The sequence below is a fragment of the Centropristis striata genome, chromosome 7 (genome assembly GCF_030273125.1).
Source record: "Centropristis striata isolate RG_2023a ecotype Rhode Island chromosome 7, C.striata_1.0, whole genome shotgun sequence".
Taxonomy (NCBI): Eukaryota; Metazoa; Chordata; class Actinopteri; order Perciformes; family Serranidae; genus Centropristis; species Centropristis striata.
This window is the reverse complement of record NC_081523.1, coordinates 8,466,564-8,482,922: the sequence shown is the minus strand read 5'-3', so window position 1 is coordinate 8,482,922 and position 16,359 is coordinate 8,466,564. Positions and strand designations below refer to the sequence as shown.

General features: G+C 37.5%; 1 protein-coding gene across 16 annotated transcripts in view; it reads right to left on the bottom strand.

Annotated features, from left to right (window-relative positions):
• The window catches only part of kcnt1b (potassium sodium-activated channel subfamily T member 1b), a 116,536-nt gene that overhangs the window by 30,547 nt on the left and 69,630 nt on the right, over positions 1-16,359 (bottom strand). For all 16 annotated transcript variants that reach the window (XM_059337672.1, XM_059337676.1, XM_059337679.1 and 13 more), the window contains 7 exons: positions 14,127-14,221; positions 12,489-12,669; positions 10,296-10,460; positions 7,893-8,029; positions 5,457-5,520; positions 5,088-5,196; positions 4,361-4,469 (listed from right to left, as the gene is read on the bottom strand). In XM_059337672.1, coding sequence (XP_059193655.1) covers positions 4,361-4,469; positions 5,088-5,196; positions 5,457-5,520; positions 7,893-8,029; positions 10,296-10,460; positions 12,489-12,669; positions 14,127-14,221 — 860 coding nt within the window. The remainder of the gene's footprint in view (positions 1-4,360; positions 4,470-5,087; positions 5,197-5,456; positions 5,521-7,892; positions 8,030-10,295; positions 10,461-12,488; positions 12,670-14,126; positions 14,222-16,359) is intronic.

Here is a 16,359-nt window from a genome sequence, read left to right as displayed (position 1 = left end):
TTAAATGTAACAAAGTACATTTACTCAAGTACTGTACTTAAGTAGCCTGGGTATACCCAGACTGCCTTGCGCGCTCGAATTTGATTTCGAACCTCCAGGCAGTCTGGAAACGAGGCGATTATCTTAGCCCTGTTTTAGGGATCCAATCACAGAGCGGGGAGGGACGGTGAGACGATGACGCGTACTACTCGGCACTTGGAAGCTTGTAGTTTTCCGGATCCAACATGGCTGCTGCGGACGCGAAACTCTCTTTAGCTGTAGATGGTGTTTTAAATAGTTTAGAGCGAAAGTTGAAAGGCGAAAGGTCTCTCGGCAGCTCCGCTGTCCCCCGGCTGGTAGCGAGATCACCGGTAGCGGGGCTATTAGCGCCGCACGGGCGGTTTCTGCGGCTCGTTGCGCCGAGCCGGTGAGACCGCCGGTCACCGCCGGTGATCTCGCTCCGAATCGGGGGACAGCGGAGCCCCCAGAGACCCCCAGCAGCTTGTTTATTGCCCATAAAATCAGTGGATGTGTGTGGCTGAATGACATGAGGGGGAATAAAGCGTGAAAATAAATAATCTTGCAGAAAGCGAGAACTGGAGAAGCAAAGCAGCAGCAACACTCTCTCACAGACACACACACAACAAACATCCATCTCTGTTGCTCTACTACGTCATCTGGTATAACTGATCTGATTGGCTAAGAGCTACCTACAGACGCTTTGATAGACATTCTAAGCGTCCAATAAACGGCTCCGGAGGATCGTAAACCACACCTCCTCTACGGAGAAATGCATTGAAGGTGTCCAGACCTAATCTCCAATGAGATTTGGTCTGGTGTTAGCCAGGCTAGTACTTAAGTACAATTTTGAGGTACTTGTACTTGACTTGAGTATTTCCATTTTATGTAACTTTATAACTTTACTTTTACAATTTACTTTGTACTTTACACTAAATTTTATAGGTAAATATCGTACCTTTTAGTCCACTGCATTTAGCTGACAGCTTTAGTTACTTTTCAGGTCGAAATTTAACATAAAAAACATGATCAATTTAAAGTGATTAGAAACGTTTTTAAACTAAACCTCAAAACAGTATATTAAGTAGTTTAAATGACCTTTAATCTTGAGAAAATAAAAGTGAGTGGGACTGAGTTGGTCCATTCTGCATAACGAGTACTTTTACTTTTGATAATTTAAGAACATTTTCATGCTGATACTTTTGTACTTTTACTTAAGTAAGTTTTGAATGCAGGACTTTTACTTGTAATGGAGTCATTTAACAGTGTGGTATCAGTACTTTTACTCAAGTAAGGGATCTGAATACTTTTTCCACCACTGCTATTGTGTGACTTCTGTGTTATAAAGAGTTAGTTGGAGTTCACCAAAGTCACACAATTACACAGACAAACTAAGGCAGACCAGCAAATGTTGTGTTCTGCAAGGTAAAATTACTGTTTTTCCATTAGAGTCTGGTGGTTTTGACAAGAATATAGAACACCTTCAGTTCTCCTTGTGGAAACTTAAACAGGGCTTTCTTATGGATATAGAGCATACACTTAAACTGACAGATTTATTTTTTAGGTGGGCCTTTTATAGGTGAAACAAACAGTTTTTCTTGCTTTTTTCTGTCTAGAGCAGAACATTGCTTAGCTTCTGTGGAGTGTGCTGACCGCCACCTACTGCAGTTAAGTACCTCAGACAACCAAAAGAAGAAAAGAAAAAATCCAAAATATCCTTTTAAAAGACAGCAAGAAGTTTCAGACAGCAGCCTTGAAAAAAAAAAGTTTTTTTTCCATTTGAATTAAATGTCAGAGGGAAAAAGTGATGGCTCAAAAAGCCATTTCAATTCATGAAAGGATGCACCTTTTAATCATTTCTGACTTGATATGCAACTCAACATAGACTCATAAATCTGTCTGACCTTTCACAACCTTTTACTCCCCAACCTCCTAAATTCTAGTCAGTTATGGACAAACGAGAGGCTCCGAGATGATTTTATTTAGTCAGTTCATGTCCTTGATAACTTTTAATCAATGTGTTTAAATTAACACCTGCCAAAAAGAAGTCTATTCCCAGTACTGTCACCTTCACAGCCCCAGGCCAGTGCAAGTCCCACAACGGAAATTAAAATGGATGTGCCGCGTCTCTGCTGCGGACAGCATTGAAGATTGAGCGCTCACCTTGCATGGAATATGAAAAACACAGCCAGATTTATAGCCTAACCACAACCAGGGTAATGTTTACTGACTCGACAATGACAAGTTTCTGCAGTGGTGACTGCACAGCAGGGAGCACTGCAGAGACAAAAACCAGGGACAGTCTGTGTAACTGTACAAACTCTACTGCAGCAGTTCCAGCCTACTTTCTCCGATATTAATCATCAAATGGGATTGAATCTGTCCACATGAATAATGACATAAAGGGATATTAAACATTAAACAGAGCACTCAACGTTAGAATGATGAGAAGTTTACTTAATAAAAGTATTTCTTGGAGGCTGAGGTGCTCTGTAAGCAGAAATAATGTCAATGGTTGTTAAATCCCAACAGACAGAGCCAGATATCAAGTTTGGATAAGTGACAAAAGTCTGAAAAAGGTGAAAGATAAAGAGAGAGGAAGTGAAGCTCTTTTCGCTATTGTTTAAAAACATATCAAGCCCTAAAAAGTTATCTCGGGTCACGCCGTAGCTTAGATGACATTTCAACAAAGCTGTAATCTCAAATTGAGTTTGCCTGATAACCAGGCTTGGAGGGACGAACAGAATACATAAAAAGGTGTTACGTAATTATGATAGAGGGAAAAAAACCCTGGAATCTGTATTCTGTTAAAGTTCCAGAAAAAAAGTGTAATCATGTTGCTTATACATTTAGAAAAAAATGGGGATTATTAGCACGAAATAAAGACCAATATACTACATATACTACGAAATACATCAGGGATGGGCAACTGGAGGCCCGGGGGCCACATACGGCCCGCACCCTCACTTGAAGTGGCCCTCAGTACAACTACATGCATTTGAACATGAAATCTTGAAAGTGCAGTGTAAACATGCACAAAATTACTTCTTGCAATTAATGTTGGTCTGCTGTTCTTGCACTGAAAAAAAAAATCACAGTAAGCGGTTATTTTTTATTTGCATCAAAACTTTTGTTTTCCTATTTATACTGTTATACATGCATTTGAGCATGAAATATGTTAAGTTATATTTATATCTTGTCTATATCGTATATTTAAGTTATATTTAAAATTACAGTTTCATCATATCTGATTAAGTGCACGGTCCTATATGTGGCCCTGTGGTAGTGTCCATGAAAAATTGTGGCCCCCTGCAGCATTTAAGTTGCCCATCCCTGATATACATGAACATGTGCACACATTAAAACACTGTTAAAGTCACACAGCACAAACCCACTCTGGTATTGAGTGAAACTTTTGCCAATTTATTATCATTGCATCTAATGTTTGTGGAAACAATGACGGCCTCACTGGGTGAAAAACAAAAGAAGGGAAAAGGCAAAACGTCATTATTTTGTAATTTTGGAAGTTATGCCTTCCAGCTGTGAAAATACTATCATCATTGAAGAAATCATCCAATTTGCATGTTTGGTTTCAAGGTAATCAAAAAGTAACAGAAAGTAATTAAATGATGTGACTTTCATAATATGATTCTTGAATTAGGTTACTGACTATTTAATTTTTATTGGAATAGATTTTTGAAGTAACCCTCCCCACCCTGCTGATAAGTGAAAAACTCTAAAAGAAGAAAGAGTAATTCAACATTTTGGGAGATAAACTTCTTGTCTGACTTCTGTGTCTCTTTGAGTTAGTTGATATATTAATAGCACTCAGATTAGCTTAGCGTTAAGACAGGAAACGGGAGAAACAGCCTGTCTCTATCATAAGGTAATAAAATCAGCTTAATGTTCATCATTTAACATGAAATATCTTGACTGTTTAATCCGTTCAAGAAAAAAAATCACAGTAGGAAAATTTAGTTAGGGAGCTAGGCTAGCTCTTCCCCCTGTCTCCAGTCTTTATGCTAAGCTAAGCTAACTGTTGCTTCATATCTAATGGACAGATTTGAGTGGTATTGATCTTCACACCTAACTCTTGGCAAGAAAAGGCAGGTATTTCCTGTCTCAGTTAAAAGAAACCAAATTAGATCACTTTGGCTGTAAGAGCACTTTCTTATGTCTGATAACTTTAAAATCACCTCGAGTGCAGCAGCACATGTTTGGTTTATGACTTCGGTGAGAAAGGTGCAGGACAATAACGATAACTCATCCGGTAATAAAAGGACATATTGTCTGTGGCTTTTACTGTCAGCCCATAAATGCTGATGGTAATTGCTTTTTCTGTAAAATACTAGTGTGTACTCACTGTCCTCTGGAGGTGTGAACCAGGAGTGTGACTAAGGTAGACGTGGCGGGACACACGCAGTTCAGCGCCAACATGGCATACTTGAACTCCTCTTCGCATACAACGTGATCTGATTGAAATGGATACAGTGCAATCATTTAGTGTGTTAGACTTAGAAATGTACACTACTGGTCAAAAGTTTTAGAACACACCAACTTTTCCAGAATTTAATTGAAAATGATGCAGTTTAATGTCTCAGTGTACTCTGAAATGAATGCACATTTGCAACATTTAAAATTCTTTATTGAGCATGATAGTGTTTTGAAAGTAAAAAAAAGATTCAAAATCACATTTTATGTTGGACTAAAGGACTAAAAAAAGACACAAAATGACCAAAAAAAGACACTAAAAGTCACAAAATGACTTACAAAGACATGAAAATAATTAAAAAATAGCCCAAGACTCCATAGAGTTAAGTTGTTAACCCATTTCTTGTTCCCTGAAAAAAGGCCTACTTGTATAATTCTGAAATGTACATTATTTTTCAGTTTTTGTTAACCTTACCTTTTTTTATTTACCTCTGGCAGTTCACCACTTACCTCTGTACCCTTTCAAGCTGTTCATTTGACGTGAACTGCTTGAATTTCAATAAAAAAATGGAAAAATTGGGGATGTCTAAAACTTTTGACCGGTAGTGTATGTGTAAAATATCTGCATTTCTGTAGGTAGGAAGGCTTTCCACACTTACCTGCAAACTTGACGTGGAATTTATTTTCTGGTTTGAGAATCTGTACGTAGAGAGGGCAATTTGGAGCAAAATCCTTCGCAGCCCAAGCCCTCAAAATAGTCTGGTGATCCTGTGGGACCAGAAATGGTTTGTTTTACTCATCCAGTGAATCATTTGTTAATGCAATCTGGATTTTATGGACCATAAAGTTTGCCTCAGCGACTTTACGGGCTCCCAATAGTCAACGGCAGGTCCAATAGAATCACTACACCATCTGAATATCTCGAACTCTCTCGGCTAATTTATAAGGGAAGTAGAGTATGAAAGGGAAATTGCTCCATTTGAATTATTGTTATCGTGAGAGGGTTTGTACTGGAAATGGAGACTTACAGCAGCGGTTCGGTCGACCTCGTTCCTGCTGCTGAGGATGAAGCAGGCCTCGGCGTCGTCCATCCTGAGCAGAGACAGAGAGAGACGCAGACAGGAAGGTTCACGGGTTAGTGACTGCGGAGAGGAAATCCAATGAGACGTGAAATTCATTATTCAAGGGGGATCAATGCCTTAAAGAAAGCTACGCAGGGATGACTTCTCATGTCCTGTGGCAATAGCTGGAAAAGGTTAAAAGCTGCATTGTGGCATGAAAACAATCTGCTGTTTTTTGACATTAGAGTTGTAGCAGAGATCATTCGTTTGTGACTCACATGTTCTGTGAACTTGAAGAGAACTGCGATATGAAATGATTGCAAGAAAGTCTTTCAGCACAGCAGGGTTTATGTGTCTATAAGGCTTACCAGGATGGGTGATTTTATCTATTAAATATCAGTGCATGAAATTGCCACGGAGCCAAATCACCTGCACTACTTTGTACATTGGAGATCGGGTCTTGGAAAAAATGAAGCATGGGCTCCTGGACCAAGCAGCAACCTCCGGGTCTGAGCAGGGAGGCAAACCAGGAAGTGCCTTAAGCTGCATTCGAGCAAAAATTCCAACAGGGGGCGCTGACAGTGGCTGCAAAAGCATTTCAGTCCATTCATTTCAATACAAAATGAGAAAACTTCTCACTCGATTTATTACCTAAGATTTTTTTTTTTAGGACAACACTATGGTCTCAATCGCTAGTAAAACATCTTCTTCAAGACATTTTGATGTTAATAGTCCTAATAATGGCCCCATTTAGAAACGTTTGATTTGGGGCGTGGCTACCTTTGATTGACAGTTCACTAACAAGACGAGCCGTCATCAGGAGAGAAGAAGAACAATGCGTATCCACGGCAACGTGTCAATAAAGTTATATATTTATAGAAAAAAGGATGTTTACCAATTTGGTCTCATAACTTTGACCCTTTCACTGTATTTTCACTCAATGACAGTTTATTTGAACGTTTTGTTCATAAAAAATGTCTTTGTTCAGCGTTTGGTTGGACTAACAGACACTCCAAGGAGTCGCTGTTCATTTTTCTTAACGTACATTTTGTTTTTATTTTTTGCTAGCCAAAACCAACATCCCAGTCGATACTCCAGTTAATGCTAACATGAATTAGCAGCGATTTCTCTCAGTCAGGTTGAGGTGTAGAGAGGCTGTAGTCAGTGATCAGATCCCTCTCGCTCCTCCACAGTCCAAATATGGTCTGCCACAGACCATTATTATTATCCATTATTTATACAGTCTATGTCCTCGACCGATTTCTGATTTTGATTTCACCCTATCATGTGCCAGTCAGATGTAGTTAGACCCCATTTCTCTGGTGTCACATCAAAAAAAAAATCCCCTGAAGCAACAATGAAACCATGAATGGCACACTGCAGCTGCAACATCTTATATATGGGTCAGAGATTAAAAATAGCATGTCAAACATATTCTGATGTGATCCACTGAAGTTCCCTTCGTTATCGTATGTATTCTTTGATGTGTGCAGATGATAAATGTACAGTGAAATCCCATTACACTGATGTGCAAGCAGAGGGCAGCCAAGTGGACTTGTAAGTACCTCATGTTCTAAATGTATTTCAAGGACTCTGATTTGCCAGAGGAGGACTTCAACTTTACATTTTAAGTGATTCAGAGATTCTCATCCAAAACCTAAAATGAATAAAATATAGATTATGCGCTAGACTTGTACTAAAACTTTTCAAGGACAGAACATGCACGTTTAATGACCGACTTCACCAGATATTAACACAGGGCCTGGCTTCACGTACCCTTACATTAAGATTGGATTTGTTAAATTTAGTGTGGGCAGCGACTCAGAGTTGACAGAAAGTTGCTTTAACCCTCTAGAGTCCATGAAACAACCTGCATATTACTTCTTCATGATGTAAAGACATGAAAATGAAGCAACGTTGAGTCTTGCCATCAGCTTCTCTCTAAAGTTCTGGCTTGAAACTCCATACCAGATTTTTTTTTGATGATATTCGGCCAAGTCAAACCGGAGATAATGTCAAATATATTTTGTATAAAAATATAGAACTACATATTATCCTCATTTTGCCTGTTACATGTAATATTTGCAACCTGTTGCAACATTTCTGTGAGTGTGTGTGTGTGTGTGTGTGAAACATAATTTTCAAGATCAGATTTTATGTTTTCCTTTGTTTCTTTTGGGTTAAAAATTTTGATCAAGTAAGTCAAAGTTAAAAATTAATTATCAGGACATATAGGTGAGGTAACGCTGGAAAAACGGATACCAACATGGCATGGTGAAGATTTTTTAACAGATTTTTAATGGACATAATAGCCCAAGATTTTAGAGGGTTATTGCAACCTGGAAGCAACAGCATGCATATATTTGTGTTTGTATTTCTTTGATTATGATTGCTTTCACTCACTTAGCCCTCATCAGGTCCTGGTCTTTAAGGGCAGATCCTTGTAGGTAGATGACCCTCTGGGACCACAGAGGGATTTGGAGGATACGGCGAACCTGAATGTCTATGTCCGTTGGACACAGGATCACCACATAGTAGTCCTGCAAATCAAAGGACATTAATGCATTAAACTGAATCATGTTGCAAGTATTATCGAACATATATGCAGGTTAAGCGTGTTACTTTAAATGTTTTTAGCCTCAAAAAAGTAGCAGTAATTTGGGAAAATCTCCGTGCATCAATCCTGCATTACCTACAGAGATGCAAAAAATAAACTTTGTTACAAAGTAAAAATTGGAGCATAATTAGTACATTAAGCATAAATAGTCATAATCCTCCTGCTTATCACATTAACCGAATGCTAATGCCGTCTTGCCATCTCTCTATTATTGTTTTATTTAATTTAATGTGTTACTTTAAATGCTATTGCCTCTTTAGACCTAAAATTCTACAAAAAATTGGCAGTAATTTTGGAAAATCTCCTCCATGCATCTATCCTGCATTACCTGTATTTGTTCTACAGAGATGCAAAAAATAATGTTATATAGTACAAATTGGAGCACAATTACTACATTAAACATAAATCTATAGTCATAATCCTCCTGCTTATCACATTAACAGAATGCTCATACAGTCTTGCCATCTCTCTATTATTGTTTTATTTATTTTAATGTGTTACTTTAAATGTGATTGCCTCTTTAGACCTTAAAAAAAGTGGCAGTAATTTTGGAAAATCCCCTCCATGCACCTATCCTGCATAACCTACATTTATTCTACGGAAATAATAAGAAAAACTAATATGAATAAAACTTAAATAGTACAAATTCGAATGAAATTAGTACATCGACACAAAAATCTAAAGTGATAATCCTCCTGCTTGTCACATGAACAGGATGCTAATGCAGTCTTGCCTTCTCTTTATTAGTGTTTTATTGTATTTCATTATGTTTTATTGCCTTTTACTGGCCTTTTATTTCCTTAAATGTGCAAATGTGTGTTGGGTTGGATCCTAACACATCTGCTCCGCCTGGAGAGCACTTTGGCTGCCTGTTCTTTTCAATGTGCTATATAAACTAAGGAACTTGTCTATAACCATTCCTCTACTGAGGGCAAAAAACAGCCTTGATTTTTAATGTGTGGTATCTACACTGACTCCAAACTAGGGTTGTCAAAAGTATCGATACTCAAAAAAGTATCGATACTAAAACGTTGCATCCAGATACGTTACTCATTTCAAGTATCGATACCCCAATAATAATATAATTAATGACTATAAACAACGTAAATAAATCAGGCACGTAGTATACCCATATTACGTTAATTGACACAGTGTCATTATACATAAGCATAGAGTTAATAAGTTTACATAAATGTTGGTGACTGAAAAGTGTTATTTTCTCTCTTGAAGTCCCAGAATGAAGCAGAGAAAAGTCGGAAAAAATAAAACACACACTTAGAGGTTCAGCTGGCAAATTCAATAAGATTTGGCAACCTTTTCTGAAATATGTGGAAGAGAAATCAGAGCTGCATGACTCAAGTTAATTAGGACAACCACAGATTTCATTGTGCTAAGATGACAACCCGCTTAAATACTCTTCAGTATGTACTGTCTAATGTTTTTTGTTTGTTTTTTTTGTTTTGTTTTCCTGTAAAATTCTCTCCTTTTTTATGTTTATAGACGTCCTCTTTTACAACATACTTAACTTATACTGTCTCAGATTGAGTCATCTATTGATCATTATTATTATTGTTGTTTATCTATCTATATATTTGTTTTCGCTTTCTGGGGTGGGGATTCTGTTCTGAGTGTTCCTGTATGTCTGTGTTTTATTGTGAAAAAACTTTAATAAACAAATAAAAAAAAAAAAAAAAAAAGAAGTAGGAATGTTTCCAATATCATGATATGCATTTTTTTTAACCATAAAAAAAAATACAGATATTACTGTGAACAACTTTGGTCATTTTGTGTATTTTTTTAGTCATTTTGTGTCTTTTTTGGTCATTTTGTGTCTTTTTTTAGTCATTTTGTGTCTTTTTTGGTCATTTTGTGTCTTTTGTTGTGTATTTTTTTAGTCATTTTGTGTCTTTTTTGGTCATTTTGTGTCTATTGTTGTGTCTTTTTTTTTTGTTATTTTGTGTCTTTTTAGTCATTTTGTGTCTTCTATGCCAGTGACAAAATTAAATACAGTTTCCATTCAGGATTACCTATTATAACACAAGTGTAAAACACAAGTCAAAAAAAAGAAGTAGGAATGTTTCCAATATCATGATATGCATTTTTTTTTTAACCATAAAAAAAAAATACAGATATTATTGTGAACGATACGATATGGCACACCCCTACTCCAAACTGTTGTGTTTTGGTACCTGTAGTCTTGGATGAGCGTAGAACTCATTAAGGAAATCCATCAGCAGGTCGATCTTCAGCGAGCTGACACACAGCACCACATGCTTCTCCGTCTGCGCCCGGTGGCGGCTGTAGTTCCCTCCTAACTTCTGGCTCTCCATCCAAAGGTACGCCAGTTCTTCAAACTGACACAATGACAACAACATCGACGTGATGTCAGGTGCAACAAGAATGAAATCGATAACAGGAGAGCGAGAAAGATTAAATTTGCTTGACATAAAAGGTGAAAGCGCTGAAGTGAAACCTGCTGATGCAGACGTTTGCCGGCAGCGCTCCGTTTCTGTTTCTCACCCGGAACGTTTGAAGTGATGAACATGTTTGTGGTGTTTAAAGAATAAATAACGCAGCGAATAGGTTGATTTATCATGCAGCCACTGAGAGCCAGCATGACTCGGCTTGAATTTTAAGTGAGGTTTGCAGACTTTTCCTGCAGCCGAAAATGTCAAAGGAGTAAGCACTTTATGCAATTTTTATTTGCTGTAGCCTGTGATAGCTGCAAGAAAATGTCATTTAATATTTGATAACCCCCCAACCCCTCAAAGGCCATCACTAGATACAGAACATCACAAGAATTCACGATGATAAAATAGTTTACCAAAGTTTTAAACCCCTTACTGCACTTTGGGAGAAAACACGGTAACGCTTTATAATAAGGTCCTTAATAAGCATTAATTAACAAGTAATAAGGCATTGTTCTCGCTTTAGATCTGGTAGTTGCAAAAAGCATAGTTAACTTATAGTTAACTTATAATAGATGAGCAATAAAGTATATTTTAATATCAATAAGCAAACAAAACAAGATTAATAAAGGCATGGCAAAGACATAATGGGTGGGTCATGGGTGTTTGTAATGCCATTATTAACACTTATATAAGCTTATAAAAACACAATAATGTTAATTAGCATCTTGTAAGGACCACTGGCCCATAAAAACATTTATAAAAAGTCATTTCTACCATCTGCAGTCGCTATACTAAATAGTGGCCGGTAACACTGTACCCCACGTCATTCTTTTTATTGATGTTGTGTTTTTACTGAAGTGTTGTTTTATCTGTGTTGTGTGTTTTGCATGAATTTTTATAGCCGTGTCGAAAGACAAATTTCTGCTCTGTTGAACAGATAATAAAGATATATTCTATTCTATTCTATTCTATTTAGTGGTGTCAACAATAATCGATTCAGCGATGCATCGCAATGCGGGACATGCACGATTCAGCATCGATGCGGCAAAAAAAAATGCCATAATCGATTATGTTTATTTCCTGTCCTCCAGTGGAAAGTTGTGGGGGACAGGGTGGGAATTTCAAGATGGCCTTGATGCCCTGTGAAAAAATGTTCAATTTACGGCCAAGGTGGCCTTTGCGCCCCTGTCAAAGTTCCAGTAAACACAACGATAACCCGACCCACTCTCCATCCTTCGAGACTGGTGCGCATCAACACATGGCTCATTTGAATATTCAAATGAGCCATGTGTTGATGTGCAGCACAGGTAAGCTAGTGGGACAAGCTGTTTTGATATGTTGTGACTGAAGTATGTGGTAGTATTTAACAGGACTTAACATTTACGTTTTTATAGAAAGTACTATTGATAGGTAATTACCATTGTATTTGCCTATTTAAAGTCGACTCGTTAACGTTACATTTTTGCATCATGAAAACTAGCGATAGCTAGCTAGTTGGGATAGCGCTAACGTCCTCCCTAGCTCAGGGACAAGGGGTAGACATTTAGCTAATGTAAATTTCACCTCAGCAGGTTCCTTTTTTATGGCAGGAGGAGGCATTTCTCTTTCCTTACTTTTAGATGAACTCAGGCAGGAGATTCATTTTGCCATCTTTTCAAAATATAGCCAATAAAATCTATTGTTATTAGGCCTATCTGACTGCTTGTCTGCTTGTATTCATGACTGACGAAAAATGTCCCTTGTTGTGTGCAGTATAATTGTGATGCATCGCAATGCATCGTAGAATCCAATTGAATCGAATCATTACCTGGTGAATCGTAATCGAATCGAATTGTGAGGGAAGTGCCAATGCACACCCCTACTCTATTCTTCTATTCTTACAAGGGCCTTATTACTTTTTAATTAATGGTTATTACAAGGACCTTAATATAAAGCGTTACCGAAAACACAGGATTTTCCTGCAGCTGTTACCTGCAGTGGAAGCACCACGAGGGCGACACAGATGAGAATGACCACCAGCAGCTGGGAGGGCCAAATCTGAGGTGTCACATCCCCGTAGCCCACGGTGGAGAAGGTGACGATGCAGAAATAAAACGAGTCAAACAGGGTCAGGTGCTTCCCGGCTCTCTCTAGATGCTGGATCCCACAAGCTCTGCAGAAAGAAGAGGAATTATACATCTCCTCCGGGTAAAGATAATTAAAATATGTAACCTTACTGGGTTAATCTCTGCAGTATTGTGTTTCAGCCCCGTGGACTGGATATCAAATCCAATTTGCCCAAGATCAAAGGGCAGCAGGAGTAAATACAGCTTAGGCTCCGGATCAGTACGTCATTTAAAGTGACGCTATTGATTGCTCTGTCGGTTCTACCTCCCCGGCTTGCCTTAATTCATTTGTGTGTGTTTTTTTCCAATGATAAGTTGGAGATTTAATGAAAGCCTGAGGCGGAGGGAAATGAGGACAGAGTGGAGTGGAGGAGATGGGTGCTGGGTGCTGGCCAAGGCACACAGAGGCTGTTAAAGAGCTAAAAGGTCAGCTAAAGTGACAGCTTTTACTGAAACAAATTGGTGTTATAAAAGTGGTAATCAATGAGACGTAAGAAATTAAGACTGATGGGTGAATAAGAGCGGCAATGTGAGTTTTTTTACTCAATTTAACACTTTTTTCGGTTATTTCTTACTGTTGCTCATCACCATTTTTAATCACAAAACAGTTCAAACTTCAAGAAAACAAATGTCAGTCTTACAATTATAATTTGTTTTCACATTTATTTAAAACTTAAATAGTTCTGGATTTACTACTTGCTTTTGACAGCAACAGTAACTAAGATGTGGGATTTTTTTAATTGCCAATTTAATAATGATGATAACAGATGAGACACAAAATTGCATTTAAAAAAAGTATTTATTTATGTTTATTTAAGACTTTTATTTTATGCATAGTCTTTTCTGTTGACATGGATTTGCACTCAGCCTGCAGTGCACTTATTTTTAAAAAAATGCTTAAAAATGTCTTGATTAAATAAATAAAGGTTATCAAAAAGCGAAACTCAGTTTAAAAAAACAATTTATGAATGAAAAAAAGAAAGATTTATTGCACAAAAAAACAGCATTTATCAGTAGATGGCAGCATCTCCTTGTTTCTGAGAGAATGAAAATTTGTAAACTTACATAAATAAAAAATAAATTAACAGTTTCATTGTAGTGGCCTCCCCTGGTGTTGGCTCAATTAAATACTATTATGTGAATAAGCTATTGGCAACAATAACTATCGTCTTAAAATGGCATTAATCAGTCTACCACTACTGGTTTCAGAATATTAGCGAACTCCTAGTGTTTACATTTTGTTGCTTTTCTGTTGTATATAGACTGTATATTTAGTCAATTTAATTTTCCGAAAACTGTGCAGCTTTGTCTGCTTACAATCTACTTCTGCAACAAAAATAGCTTCCTCCAAATAATCTGCCTTGTCCAAGACGTGCACTCTACCAACTGTGCTAGAAATAATATTTTCTGGGCCACAGTTCAGGAAACAGACTCTGCAGTGGGGTCAGTAACAGGCCTGAAGATGCCTTCTTATGTAAGCAGCAGAGAACAGAGAGAGACTCACCCAGTGAAAACCAGACACAGCAAGGTGCAGATGAGGATGAACACCTGGTTGAACATGGCAGAGTGGGTCCTCTGGATGGCACGATGGAAATCATTCTGGACAGAGGGAAAGAGATAACCAGATTTTAATTACCATATCTATTATATAGTATTTTATTTGTGTTTAGTGTGACAATTTTGTGTCTTTTGTTGTGTCTTTTTTGGTCATTTGTGTCTTTTGTTGTGTCTTCTTTTTGTTATTTTGTGTCTTTTTAGTCATTTTGTGTCTATTGTTGTGTCTTTTTTGGTCATTTGTGTCTTTTGTTGAGTCTTTTTTTTAGTTATTTTGTGTCTTTTTAGTCATTTTGTGTCTTCTATGCCAGTGACTGCAAAATGAAATACAGTTTCCATTCAGGATTACCTATTATAACACAAGTGTAAAACATAAGTCAAAAATGCTAATAAAAGCAAGTTCCCGACTTTATATTTATTAACTTTGCTTCGAAAAATATATCAGACCACCCCTTTTCTCCACTTTCTTGTTTATTTGAATGCCTGGTACAACTAAAGGTACATTTGTTTGGACAAATATAATGATAACAACAAAAATAGCTTTTAGATTTAAATAGATTTTGGTTATTATCAAGAAAACCATGGAAAATGTCTAGAAATCAGCTCTTAAATTAAACTCTTATGAGCTATTTTTTAAGAAAACAAGGCTGGTCGAATATTTTTTTCCATGACTGTATATTAACGCAATCATACATTCTTTACATACAACCTATATCCAACTACTATTCTCTCATCTTTAGCAGAACATAGTGGAGCTGTAAAGATTAATCCATTAGTTGTCAACTATTAAATTAAGGTTTTAGTCAAAAATGATGTTATTCCAGCTTGTTATAAGTGAATATTTTGTGGTTTCTTTGCTCGTCTATGACACACTGATCAACATTTTTCACTATTTTAGACATTTTATAGACCAAGCAACTGATCGATTAATTGAAAAAATAAAACAAAATGAATCAGCATCTACATAATAGTCGGTTGCAGCTCTGATTTCCAGCACTACGCTGTGCTTTCTCCTTCTCCATCTTGAAATCTCGAAGCTCACGACTCATTTTCAGTTGCACCTTGTTAGCATGTTCTGCCTGTCACCGCCTCCCCAAACTGTCCCTGCTTCCTCTCCATGTGCTGGTCTGCTTGGCTCCGGACTCCACCATCTGCCCAACTAACGCTCTGGCATGAGGCTCCCTACTCTGTCGTGGTCTCATCTGAATCACAGCGAGAGAAGACACACTACACCAGTTGGATGTCATCTAATTGCTTTGAAATCCGTGTACCAGTCACTCTGCACCCGTGGTAAATCCTGAACAATATTGATAGTACAACACCAGAACTCTGCACCAGGCGCTTCTTCCTCTTTGTGTTCCTCTGCTGCATTGCAGTGTTTTGTCCTGATTCTTTTGCCTCCTCTTGCCCCTTTTTTTTTCCTTTGGCTTGCTTCACTGTTGGTTCTGCTCTTGTTTTAAAAAGGTGCTGTTGTCTCCCAATTAATCATTTTCATATACAGCATAAGACTACAGTATATTAAGACTACAGTATATTAAGTATCTGCAAGCCTTGCAGTTGCATTACTAACCCCCAGCAACTGGAGCTGGTGAGATAATGAAGATTAACTGAGTGTGAGTCATAGGTAGCTCTGTAACCATGCTGGGGATGGGCGTCTGGAAGAAACCTGCCAACTTATAAGGTTAACGATCAATTAATCGATTAATCGTTATGTCTTTATGCATACTCCTGTATGCATAAAAACATGCATACATGGGCAAAATAACAGATGTATATACAGTACTCTGCAAAAGCCTGGTTTGATAATGGACACTTTTATTTTGAAAGAACGGAAAGAGACTTCCTGTTCATTGTTAAACTAACTTTAGTGTTTAATGTTTTAATGTTTTATGTTTTAGCCCCCGAAGAGGCATGAGGTTGTGTTTAAATAAGTTTTGGATCAAACTAAACCAAGTAATCCATGCTAGCAAGGTTTGATACAGTAAGCTACTTTTGCTCAAATTAATACTCTTGTATTTCTGTGTGTTTTATAATTGTTATTGCAACTTTCAGTTTGCAAACTGTAGCTTTATCCAACTTTATTCTTAGCTCATTGGCTTATTGACGTACGGCTGCAGAACTGAAGGATTGGCCGTGTTTCAGTTCAGTGAGTACTGATATGTAGATCATAGAATAAATTAAAA